This window comes from Thunnus maccoyii, chromosome 20 (genome assembly GCF_910596095.1).
Source record: "Thunnus maccoyii chromosome 20, fThuMac1.1, whole genome shotgun sequence".
In the NCBI taxonomy this organism is placed as follows: domain Eukaryota; kingdom Metazoa; phylum Chordata; class Actinopteri; order Scombriformes; family Scombridae; genus Thunnus; species Thunnus maccoyii.
This window is the reverse complement of record NC_056552.1, coordinates 20,117,918-20,131,485: the sequence shown is the minus strand read 5'-3', so window position 1 is coordinate 20,131,485 and position 13,568 is coordinate 20,117,918. Positions and strand designations below refer to the sequence as shown.

Sequence of the window (13,568 nt, the reverse complement as noted above, 5' to 3'; positions counted from 1 at the left end):
GCAAATAAACAAACAGCCAGTCTCAGTCCATTAAACATCTAATTAAATCTCACTATATGCGCCGAATAAAACATTAAAAAACGTGCACGGGCAGAACAAAGACTTGACTGTAGTGTAGTGTTGTTTTTAGCACAGTGACCCCCGGCACCCCCCGCCCCATCTCCCCTCTGCCTCCTTTTCATTTGCTGCTTTCTCATCCCGCCTGTGTGCGCCGCATCCACACCAAGATCCACTGACTTCTCCACCACATGTCCCCGCAGCTTTCACCGGATTCAATTACATAATTACCCTCAGATCGCCTCAAAAGTCGCGTCTGACTTGACAGCTGATCACGGTAAGACGTCGTTTAATCGATCGGGGTTTTTTTTAAGGGGGGAGGGTGATGGGGGGGTGATTTGCAGCTTGGCTTTACACATCCGATCCTTTCATTCTTCCAGCCGGGCAGACGGCGTCGGGTTGTGGCAGTATTGTGATAAAATGCCGGGTGGTTGTCTTTACATCTGAGCACAGATTTACCACCTCAGGCGTCATGTTTTCACGTTTTATCCCGGAGTCAAATTTTATTTTATTGGAGGAGAGGGTGATGCAGTTTGTTGAGCATCCTTCTTTCTGGCTTCTTGTCTGAAGCTGCCACAGTATGTTCTGGAAACAAACCGCCTGGAGTGAATAATTCAGGCTCTGCCAGCTACACTTTCAAACAAATCATACCATTAAAAAAATGCTGTTATTTGTTTTTTAAAAGGGCTAATTTAAAGTTTAAAGACAGGCTCTCTCTCTCTCTCTCTCTCTCTCTCTCTCTCTCTCTCTCTCTCTCTCTCTCTCTCTGTGTGTGTGTGTGTGTATCTGTATCTGTGTATGTGTGTGTGTGTGGAGAGCAGTTGACGTGCCTCACATGCTGATGAAGAGGAGTACAGACAGCCACAGTGCCCTGGTTTCACTGTGAGGTTTTGGCCTTTTGTCTGTCTTTTCAAAGCTCCTCCAGCTCTCTTCTTTCCTTCCCTTCCTCTAGTCCGGCCCCCTATCTGAGCAGTTCTCAAACTTTTTCTTATCAAGGACCCCTAAACTGAGACGAATTAGACCACGGACCCCCATTTGACAAGATTTTGTCCCAGGGTCCCCCATCTGATAAGACTTTGTATTACTTATGGATGGAATTATAGTGAAAATCAATGATTCCCCTTTCGCTGGGGACCCCCTCAAGGACCCCTGGAGGTCCCCGGACCCCACTTTGAGAACCACTGCCCTATCTGGCTTCTGTTTTTAAAGCAGCCCGACACCCTCCTGATTAAGTGTTTCGTCAGCTCATCTGACACAGAAGCACTGCAGACCCATTAAAGAAGTCCATTTCCTGGTGCGCTCTCGGCCTAATAAGCGGGCTAATGAAAGAGGAGCTCACCAGTCAAGTCGCTGAATTATTTAGGCTACATACTTATGCCTTGTCATCCATCAGTCATGGTATCAGTGCTCTCCCCTGTGCCACCGTCATGACAGATGTGCATGTTCATCATCAACACTGTCCAACATGATACCAGGAGGATAAAAGCCTCACTCATCAGCCATTTGCGGTATCTTTTCCCTAAATGAAAATAAATAAATGAGCTTAAAGGATGGAGAGATTAGTGCCACTCCTGTGATGATGACTGTGATCTTTGAACCCTTGTACTGCCAGCTTAAATCTGTGTAGTTTTCTCATGTTACTCAGAGGTACAAATTGCTTGCCCTTTAAAAATCCCATCCCTTAATCTCATTGGCAAAGAAAATATGCTTTTTTTTCCAAATAATAATAATAGCAACATAAGGTCTTTCCAAGGAGACATTGTTTCATGACCAAATATGGCTTAATAGAGATTTACAACGGAGAATATATGAACGCTACCCCACAGTTTCTGAGTCAGGTGTCACATAAGATTATGCAAAATTGTTGCAATGTGCAAACTGCAGTAAAAATAAGCATCATATTGTAGAGTTTAAACCTGATACTGAATCAATATGAACTGTTGCTCCTGTAATGCTCAGTCTGGAACGCTGATACATTTATTTTTGCTGTGTTGACATGTGAAAAGTTTCATATGATGTTGCTAGATTTATTTGCATTTTCTCTGTATTATCATTCCTCTGTTCAATCTATACACATAAGTGCACATGCCGTGATAAATAGTAATGGTTCACGACAGCGGGTGACCTTTGAAATATTTGACTAGTTATGAAAGAGGAAAATCCGATTCCATGATTGTAGTTACGAATCTGAAAAGCATCTGATCAATTGAACAAGAGTTAGACAAAAGTATGAGTGTAGTAACAAGTAAGCTGTCTTTACAAAAATAATGTCAAAGTACAGCTGCAACTAACGATTATTTTCATTATTGATTAAATCGTTTGATCTATAAAATGTCAGATAATAGTGAAAAATGCCTGTTGTAATTTTCCAAGCACATCAAATGTCTTGTTTTGTGTGACCAACAGTCCAAAACCCAAAAGTATTCAATTTAAAGCATATAAAACATAGAAATGCAGCATATCTTTGCATTTGAGAAGCTGGAACCAGCAAATGTTTGGCATTTTTTCTTAAAGACTGACTAAAACAATTAATCGATTATCAAAATAGTTGCTGATTATTTTTCTGTCAGTTGATTAATTGACTTATTGTTGCAGCTCTAAAATTAGTTAAATTGTCCCCATAATGAAACATGCCAAGAAAGAATCAAAGTATCCTCAGTGAAAACATATTAGGTCCCCATGGAAGGTACAACACAGTAATAAATATGATACACTTAAACATATAGAGTCCATAAGAGGAATAAAATATGTGACTGTAGCTCAACAGAAAAAAGAGTAGCATTAGCAGCACGTTAGCGTCAGACAGCTAGCATAATGACAGGTTATCTGATCACAGAAATAGCTGGAATAAATGGAACACCAACAAAGCTATCTGGAGAGTAGACAAAATATTCCTGTTAACATCTGCTTGTTTTACAGTTATGACAAACGACGGATATAAAAATGTCAGTTAAACTGTAACTTCGAGCAACAGAAAGTTCAACTGAAACTGCTGGTGTCAGATATGATATAATGTGCTGTTTGGGTTCCATACTTTCCATAAATCTAAAGAAAAACATTTACCATGTAAGTTTAATTATGTTTTTTTTATCATATGCACATATGCAAATGATCTGGAACAAACAGGAATTTAAAACATCACATTAGATTTACTGAACTGTCAATACACAAGAAAACTTTTAAAACATTATTAGTCTGTAACACTTTAAATAAAGAGAGAAGAAATAAAAAATCTCACTATGAGATATCAGCCATCAACTGACAGATACGTCCAATCAGAATAATTTGAGACCAGCAGGTGAAAGTTGGACCAATCAGCAGAAGCTGGGAAGAGGATGAGATGATGATAAGTGCTAACATAATGCTAACGTCTTCACATGTAGCCACTGATGTTGTCTGAGGACTTGGACTTCATCTCCGACATGTATCTCAGTGGTCAGACAGACAGAACACATTGCATGTCTCAACTCAACCGACCAATGAAATGATCATTGCATCTCAGAAATGTTTGTGAAACAAAAAAACTCCAGTGTGGTATGTTAACCTTTGCCTCAGAAAGTTTTAAAGCCTCCAGCCTGAGACTCTGCTGTCCAGTTTAAAAGACCGCCTCCATCTCACCACACACTGCTATATTTAGACTGACAGAGAGAGAGGCTGAGTGTGATATTGAAAGGAGCCTGAGGGATTCACTCTGACACGCCATCAACTCATCAGTCTTTGTCACACATTCAGACTGCAGATGTCACATCAATACTAAGACTCAGTGGGAGGTGGCTGCTGATAACCCCAATAACACATCCGCCTACGTCAGTGTTGCAGTTAAACCAGGTTTCTGTGTAAAGCAATTTATAACCCTTTGTGTTTGTAGCTACAGTAACGATACACACGTCACTTCCCCCCCCACCAGTTACAAAATGATAACTGGCTTTGTGTCATGGTGTGGAGACGGAGCTCATTCGTCCTACTGGGACTGTCTGAAACGGTTCGGAGAGCAGCTTGCTGTTTGGTTACAGACTATAAAGAGCAATCCTGTAATGGATGTCAGTTTTGTGCGTGCAGAGCTTTTAATATAATAAAGTGTGATGAGCCAAGCCAAGGCCCTCCGGGGCAGGATTGGTATTTACATCATCTTGGGACCTTTTCAAAGCGAGCTAGATCACAGTCTGGCACTCGGAAATCAAATTGCTTTGTTATTCTCACAGAAGCTTCCAGCTGTTGTACGTCTGGTTGTTGCTTCTACCTACCAGGAAAAATCCACTTAAACACTGTTAAAAAAAAAAGAACCAGCTATTGATTCGTTTTTAGAGGCAATGTCTGGGTCTATTAGCTCATCTCTTGATGTAATTTTCTTTCAGTGCGCCTGTGACAACTCCAACATTGTGGGATACTTCCCTGAACACTGACAATGTAGTCTGACAATAAACTTAAAGATCCCATCCTGTCATATTTTTAGACATATAAAAACACTCTGCCTGGAATAATAAACTGTGTCTGATATGTTTTTTTAAAATGGCCTCGACTGCTTCTTCCTAATTGAAAAATCCAGAATCTCTGAATATGTAAAATAAATTTATTTCTAAAGTTTAACTACAAGATGTTACTTCACTGCAAAGTCCATTCTCAGTGTTTGTGCACTGGAGGCTTCAAGTTTCCACATCACACTTGTGTGAATTGAATACTGTAATAAGAAGAAAAACACATCTTTGACTGGAGGGGACTTTAAACAGTAAATACCACAAAGGAAAAAAAACAAAAAAAAAAACAATTTCCACTCAGAAAGGTTATCTTTTGAATGCTGTATTTTTCAGTAAAGTGAAACAGAAATATACTTAGAAAAGAGACTCAAAAGACCAGAATGCAATGCAGCCAGAGGTAATGTTATATTTTGAGTGTTAAATCTTACGATTCTCAATTATAGCTTATCAGTATTGAATAATAATTTCTTAAAAATATGTTAGGTCCTCATCCCATAATATCATTAATATGCCTGATATTAGACACTGAGTTGATATGTGGAAGATTGCACAAGTGTGCTACTTTAGCTTGATGACAGTGCATATTTTATGTAATCCAATAGTTTATTTAGTCTAAGATGTAGAGTATTTTCTCCAAAAGGAACGCCTAATCCCTCTGTTTCTCTGAACATTTTCTAAATCACCAAATATGGTGATACATGGTTTTCACTGGACAGCGATTGTATGTGCAGTGGCCTATTTGGGAAAAAGTTGATCTCTAAGTTCCTGTTTGTTTCTAGAGGCCTGTTGTGATGAGTGAAGGGAGCAGATTTCTACTGTTATATTTAATAAAACGTCAGTTAAGGTAACATGACAGTCAGCATCTTAGAGGGAAGCTTTCAAGGATTCACTAAGTGGAGAAAATACAACAACAATGAGATTTGAAAATCAATGACTAAATAATCGCTACATGTCTCTACATTTAAGATGATGTGATTTTCTCACCTTTCACTCAATCATAGTGCAGTGTTCATAATAATGTAGGGCAGGCTGTGCTTTTAGAGCACAGCAGCTCCCACATCAGCTCCACCGGTGGAAACTTGGCACATTATGGGGTTGCAATAAAATGAAAAATATCTATATCACTATTGGCCTAAATGAAATGAGACTGTTTGGTTACTGGATATTGGTAAAACTTGTGTTCCTGGTGTTTTATGACATTTTTGTCTTTATTAGATAGACAGTAGAGAGCTTACTAGAAATTAAGTGGTACAGATGGGTGACATGCACCAAACCAGGGATGTTGGTCAGCATCTTTAAGTCCTCTACTGTTTTTCTTCTTGTTCTCTCAGTTGAATGTTTGAGCTTCACTGTGCTGAATGATGTATGAACAGTTTGACACTAGAAGACTATTTTCATATTAATCTGCTGAGGGGGAAAAATTTCTCTTTGCTCACCTTGAATTGACTTTAAGACTTGTATAAACGAGCATGATTTGTGACATCACAACTCATTTGGAGCCAATCCCGGTCCAGTATTCAATTTACACAAATGTGATGTGGAAACTTGAAGTCTCGAGTGCACAAACACTGAGTCATTTTAAGTATTATAACAAGGTAGCTGAAAAAACACATCAGACACAATTTAATATTCCAAGCAGAGAATGTTTATATGTCCTAAGACGAGTCTGGAGGAGATTTTTAAATGCCATAGCCACCAGTAAACCAGTGTGTCATACAGGAATACAGGAAATAGAGGAAATCTCTACCTGAAATGAAAGTAAATGTACAATCAAAAAGAAAATTATAGCAATTGAATATAAAAATTTCTTTCCCTTTCTCTCTCATTCTTCTTTTCTTTCAGGATCTCACTGCTGCCCTCCACCTGTAAAACCTCCTCGTTGAGTACCTCCCCTCCCTCACATACATTCTTGCCATGCAGGAGGTGTAACCCTCCTTTCTCTTCTTCCTTGTGTGCCGCCGGAGAAAACCCAAAACAGAAAAAAAAACCCAAACCCCAAGAACTCGCAACAAGTCAAGATGTCTGACCCTGACCCTTCTTCGCCGACTGACCCCCCGCTGCCACTCGCGTCCCCACGCACCCCGCTGCAGCTCTCCTTCCCCTTCCTGAGGGAGGGCAGCCGGGTTTGGGAGAGGGAGAGGAAACCACCTCAACCTGGAGAGCTGCCCAGCCCACTGCCCACCAAACGCACCCGCACATACTCAGCGTGAGTAGGAAAGACACAAGTGTTTGAGTCTCGTTGTACATATTATGATCTTGATAATCATCTTTACACACAGCAAACCGTGGGCATGGCAGTATTTCATGTAATAACTGTTTATGCTATCCCGTTCTCTTTCTCGATCTCTCCCACTGTGCCTCTTTCTCTCTGTCCTGGTCGCTCTCTCTTTCTCTGCAGGACAGTGCGAGCCAAATCAGGTCCCGTATTTAAAGGTGTGTGTAAGAACTTCTCCAGGTCTCAGGGTCATGGATTCATACGCCCTACTCATGGAGGAGAGGACATCTTCGTCCACATCTCTGAGTGAGTGACCATTCAGCTAACTTTTACACTGTTACGGTTTTCCCGGCATCAGATGGTTTTCGGGAGGTTGCCCTGTGAAATTATGATTTTAGCTCAGTTCATAGTATATCATTTTGCTTGTGGAGAGTACAGAAGACCAGCATCTTTCGACATAAAACACCAGATCCTATTAACTCCATAGCTTCCCTCAGAGTAAGCCGATCCATTATTTGCTAAATTACATGAACTTGTCAAATAAAATGAACCAAAACTTATGATAAACACACAATCAGACTATGACAAGCTTTCATTTGAACAATTAAGTTATTAAACATATCAGAAATTATTTCGTTGAAATGAACCGTTGACTTAAACTACAAGGCTGACCATTGCTGGGAAGAATTTAAAGGATAAGGTTTTCTATATTTTTCTTATTGTCAACAAATCTCATGTGCAGAGCCAAACCAACAATGAACTCATCCTACTTACATGTATGGTGTGTGTATCTTAAGCCTGATATATCTTATTCCTCTGTGCCGTAGACCTGTACTGTTGTCCAAAAACTATTAAAAACACATCAATGAGTCACACTGCTGCACTGGTCGTCCTTCACCACAAAGATTATGGTCACAGTAGTTTGCTTAGACAGAAGACTAAAAACAGCATTCATGTTTTCAGTCCCCGGAGAGTAGTTCCTTGTACAGCAGTTATACTCGTCAAATAACACACTGTGCATGTGCAGGACCGTGGTTGTGTTTAGAGTGCTTTGCTAGTTTGTTGTGCTACATATCACAACTTCTTGACTTTGTATTGTATTGTGCATTGTAAATGACTTTAGTAACATGCCCAAACTCTTCATGGTGGAGGAACATATTACCCAGTGTAGCGGTGTGTCTCATTGATGTGTTTTTAATAGTTTTTGGACAACAATGGAGTTCTACAGCACAGAGGAATATGATATGTCACACTTTGGATTCACACACAATACTTGTAAGTAGAATATTAATTAATTGCTGGTTTGGCTCTGCACATGAGATTTGTTGACAAAAAGAAAAATATAGAAAATCACCAGCCAAAACCTTTAAAAAAAATGTCATGCAACAAAAGTTTGACTTGGCTTTTTTGCCATGTAGAGTCTGTTTTGGTACAGTATTTTAAACCTTATTTTAGGGATATGTTCAAATTTTTTCAAGTGTTTCTTTAAAAAAAATACTCATATCCCCATATGTACATTGAAAGAGGAGAGCAATCCTCTCCTAACGCTATAAACAAAGGTAAGAGATACAGGACAAACTCCACAGTCCTCTTTCTGTGCAAAAATACATTCCAAAGGCATTACTTTAAATAACTGCACAGGTCAGATGTAGTGGTCTCATCATTTATGAATCATTCCTTATACCCGAAAGGTTACTCATTTCAGTTCCACTACACTACAGTTTCTCCTGCTCATTGGAGTAAACTAAAATGTATCCTAGGGATAGAGCCAACTCATACTTCATGTTTAAAGAAGGCACTGTCCTTAAATGGCTGAACTATATTTGACTGAGTTTGTAATATTTGTTTCTTTGACAGCATTGAGGGAGAGTACGTGCCTATGGAAGGAGATGAGGTCACGTACAAGGTGTGCCCCATCCCTCCCAAGAACCAGAAGATCCAGGCGGTCGATGTGGTGATCACCCACCTGAATCCGGGCACCAAGCATGAGACCTGGTCAGGTCAGATCATCAGCTCCTAGACTCTAGCGCTCCAGGCTGCAGGGCTGCAGAGGCTCATGAAATGGAGCCGGGGGGATTTGGATTTAATTTGAGGTTTTTTGTTTTCGGGGTGTTAAGTGTGGGACCAGATCAGCAGGATCGGAGCATGGCGAAGTTCAGCCTGAGGTGGCTTGGACTTAGGACAGGCACAGTATAGGTCTGAGGGAGAAGAGAGGGTGAACATTTAAGTATAAAGGATTGGGTTGAAAATTAAGCTTTGAATGTATTTGTTTGAATGTTTTTCTTTGAAGGGCAGGGGTTGGTGAAGTGATGTCTTAGAGGGGGCGGGATGCTGAGAAGAGGCAGCTGGGTCAGAGGCCGAAATGCATTTTGAGCAAATTTGACATAATTTGGTCATACTGATTCTCCATGGGTACACTACACATGAGAAATTGCAAATTTTAAGGGACCAACTCTGTTGAGGTCTGAATTTCACTCCCACTTTAAATTGATTCCCATAATTGCCGGAAGTCATGGGACAAAAATCTATTCCAGCCACATTTTGTCTGTTTACAATGACAGATTTTGATAGTTTCCACCAGTAAAACAAAGATTAAAAGGGGAAAATAAAATTACCTTCATCAATTACCAATCACGATTGGGTTTGCAGTTTTCTTAAAGGTGCAATATGTAAGAATTTTAGTTTACACACATTACATTAGTTTACAAACATTCAAAAATTAACTAAAATTATCAACAGAATCTGAAGAAATAATAAAATTAGACCTTCCCTGACTTTCTCGGTTGCCTATAGCAGCCTGTGGATTGATTTCTATGTAAAGGACTCAGGACGGTTTTGCCAGGAGCCCTACAGCACCAAGAGGGTGCAACACTAGCTAACGTTAGCTCAGAAATTGAGTCCATTAACATCTGACCCCAGGCTGGCTTTCTTTCTACTGGACAGGTAAGCTAACATCACTGCAAAGCATGTGAAATATATGTTGTGATATTGTGGCTTCAGCTGACTAATGTTAGTGCCACTGCTCACTTGGGTGCTGACTGAGCAACAGGATTCTGACTGCAGCTCATATAATGGCCACCGGTGTCATTAATGAGAAGGAATTTCTGATTCTTATATATTGCACCTTTAAACAGAAAAGTTATGTTTACATTCAGTGTTTCTCAACAATACGCATTGTGTACATCATTAAGGTGTAACAAAAGTATTGGAATGGATCATAAATCGTGTATTGTTTACATCAGTCAATGTTTATTAGCTTGCAGTCTTCTTCTTCCTTGCCTTTGTTGCAAGTGCCGTTCTTTGTACATTACCACCACCTGCAGATCAGCTGAATACCATGAAACTGGTGGCAGGAATGTGTATTGCGTTGCCAAACGGGGACCCACTTGTAAAAACATTGTTCATGATGCTACTAGTGGTCAAAAACTCCACATGGTATCTTTAATGAAGGGACAGCTGCTCAGATCTGCCTTCTCAAGTATTTTCAAGGTTGCTACACAATGCTCCTTGTGTGTGGCTGCCAAATGAGCACACTAAAATGGAACTTGTGAGCTCAACATGGGAAGTTATGTACATGATGTGCTTGGCATTCAAGTGGTTAAGTTGTGAGAACACCGCTGCTAAGCAACATGGATGCCAAAAGCTAGCTACATTAGCTAATATTAACATTACTGTTGGTGTAGTCACAAGGCCAACAATTTAGCTAGCTAGCAAGCAGGTAACATAATGCAGGAAATGCACAGGCATAAGGACATAGGAAAAAGATGAGGCTGTTGGGAATATCAACATTTTCCTCAGACATGTAAAATTACTAAGAGAAACTCTAAACGACTAAAATTAAAATATATTAACTTACCATCCACCGAAAAATTAACTTCCATGGCTTCGACTGTTTCTAAAAATGTCAACAACACATCGCAACTTGTGAATTTGGAGCTTTCAGACAATTTCCACTTTCAAAGTTGTGAATACCACAAGAGGGCGGGCATTCATATAGACCCTTCTCGTGAACGCGACCCCATTTGAAGGCAGCATGTGACACATTCAGTTCACTCTTACTGCATTTCGGCCTCCGGAGCTAAGATAAGCTCCACATATAAGGATTTATTTTCCTTTTAAATATTGTAGCACTACTGTATTTTTGTCTATTTGGCAAGTGTAGAAATCCAGTATTATTGTAGCCAGCTCCTATGACGGTCATATGTTTCGGTGGTAGAGGCGGTAGCTGTATGTTGTGTGTGCCTGCCACTGGGAAACCAGGCCAGAGGGTTTTGGGTTGGGGAAGGAAACCGGAAAGGGAGGAGGGTCAGGGAACGGGCAGAGGATGGAGTGACTGTAGATGTACTTGAGCACTGATACATCTAGGTTTGAAATGTTTAAAGCACGTGTATGGAGGAAGACCAAGATTAAAATCAGCAGTTCTCAACTTGCGGGTCATCAGGTGAAAGTTGTAACCTTTAAAATAATTGCTAGAAATTTTGAGAAATATCCTTACTCACTTTCTTGCCAGGAGTTAGATGAGATGCCACTTTTATGTCTTAGAGTGGTATCGTTATTCTCATCTAACTCTCAAGGAAGAAAGGGAATAACTGTGTTTCCCCAAATTGCTAATATTCCTTTAAATCGTTTATGTAATCAGAAAAGAAAAGTTTTAATGCCCAGATTTTTCTCATGTTTTCTATCTTTGTGATAATGACTCCCTCTTGTGAAATGCAGTATTTTCACCCCTCAGGTTTTCCCTTTTCTTTATATCAATCAATTAATAATAAACTAAAAGGTGTTGGGTCAGGCTGAGGAGGATGAACTGCTGATTTAGGTTGAACACGGGGGAGTCCAGTAAGTTTCATACATCACGGCAAATGACTGTGAAAAATAGCAAAACAAAAACAGAGCAGCAAAAGCTTCCTGGTGTAAGTTTTAGATTACTATTTATTTATTGACTTATTTATTTTCATTTGTAACTATGGGAACATCAGGTGTTTGGTAATTAAAGGCTGCATTTATAAGTATTTGTGCAAATTGAAGCCTGTTTGAATACACTGCACACCTCACTCTAATGATACTACCCTGTTAAAATCCCTTTGCTACCGTCATGTCATCATCGACAGGCAAAACAAAAAAAAAACCCTTCAACCTTTCTTGTCACAAGTTTCTAATTTCTACATAATCTTTGTCTAATTTTTAATAACTATGTGACGTTCAAAATAACAAGCAGTTTTGTTGTTTTGGAAATCGGCATGTTCTGTACTGTTTGTGTAATTTTACGTAGAATGTGTTGATTCTGTTTCATCATGCAGTAACGCAGTTGGAGCCTTCAGAGAGGCGTCATCAGCTCTCCTATGCATCTTTGATTTCTCGCCACAAGTGTGACTTACAGTAACATCAGTAACACACTGCATCTGTTTGGTTTCTTTACTGTGAGAGGAACAAGTTTGATTGTGTTCATGAGCATTTTTTAATTTTGTCAAATCACTGTGACATTGTCTTTTGTCATTAAGATAAAGTTTGAATAAAACTTACTACTGTATTCACAGACCTGTGTGTTTATTATTTCATTAATGTGGTGCAAAGACTGTTCTGTGCTCTTTTTGAGTTTAGACTTTCCCTTAGTTTTTCTTCACTGGTGTCTGAACAAAGTAGAATAAATAGGGCAGTTATTTTGAGAGTCCTCCTTTACTTGGATAAAGTTTTTGCTATGTGCTCTGCTTCAGTGTCTCAGACAGCTGTGTGTGTGTGTGCATGTGTGTGATCTTTGGAAATATTCATTTGGGCTTGTTTTTGCACAGACCGCATCCTGTCTGTGCCTTATTGTATCGCTGGAATCCGTTAGAGGACATCCCAGCACAAATAATCTTCAAGTTGACTCCTACATAGTGGGTTACAACACAAGGGTCAATGGCAAAAAAGCCACTTGTGTACATACAAAACAGTTACATTTATTTCTATAGCTGCAAGAATGTTTAAACAGGACTTTACGGAGAAAGATCAATCACAAACAAAGTTGATGCAAGACATTTTGCAACAACAAGTAAAAGAAAACACAAGCAGATTGAGTAAGAGGCCAAATGGACAACACGATTCCAAACTAAACACAGTTTTAAACTTCCTTTTTACTCTGACAAAAAACAGGCCACTGCTGGAGCTGACAGACCTGGTGCCCCTAGAGACAGCAGTCTGGATTTCTATATACAGCACTGTGCAAAGGTTTTAGACACTAAAAGTAAAATGAGGATGCTTTCAAAAATAATGTCAGGAATAATTTTGATTTGTCAATTAACTTCATGCAAAGTTCAGTAAACAGAAGGAACCTAAATGAAATCGATATTTGGTGTGAGCAGCTTTGCCTTTAAAACAGCAGCAGTTCTCCTCAGTTCACCTGCACACAGTTTTTCTTGGAGAACTTGCTACAGTTCTTCTGTTGATTTAGGCGTCCTAGTTGCTTCTGTCTCCTCCATCATATTAATATCAGGGCTCTGTGGGGGCCAAACCATCTGTTGTTGGACTTCTTTTTCTTCTTGTTGATGAAGATAGTTATTTATGACTTTGGCCGTATGTTTGGGGTCGTTGTCATGCTGTAGAATAAATTTGGGACCGATCAGACGCCTCCCTGATGGTATTGCATTATGGATAAGAATCTAAACATCTCAAGTGCTTAAAACCTTTGCACAGTACTGTATATCAACAGCAGTGGTGGAGGAAGCATTCAGATCCTTTACTTATGCAAGTAAAGTAGCAGTACTACACTGTGAAAATACTTGACTGCAAGTAAAAGTCCTGCATTGAAAATGTTACATTAATAAAAGTATAAGGAGCAAAATGTA

At 39.6% G+C, this 13,568-nt stretch overlaps 1 protein-coding gene across 2 annotated transcripts; it reads left to right on the top strand.

The window, feature by feature from the left end:
* The first annotated feature begins 228 nt into the window (after positions 1–228).
* Positions 229–12,273, top strand: csdc2a (cold shock domain containing C2, RNA binding a). 2 transcript variants are annotated; one of them, XM_042397563.1, is made up of 5 exons: positions 229–334; positions 6,375–6,738; positions 6,931–7,053; positions 8,605–8,747; positions 12,045–12,273. In XM_042397563.1, the coding sequence occupies exons 2-5, from the start codon at positions 6,551–6,553 to the stop codon at positions 12,125–12,127; spliced, it is 537 nt and encodes a 178-aa protein (XP_042253497.1). In that variant the 5' UTR covers positions 229–334; positions 6,375–6,550; the 3' UTR covers positions 12,128–12,273. The 2 variants fall into 2 exon arrangements, with proteins under 2 accessions (XP_042253497.1, XP_042253498.1); XM_042397564.1 differs by lacking the exon at positions 12,045–12,273 and having other exon boundaries at positions 8,605–8,784.
* Positions 12,274–13,568: the final 1,295 nt, after the last annotated feature.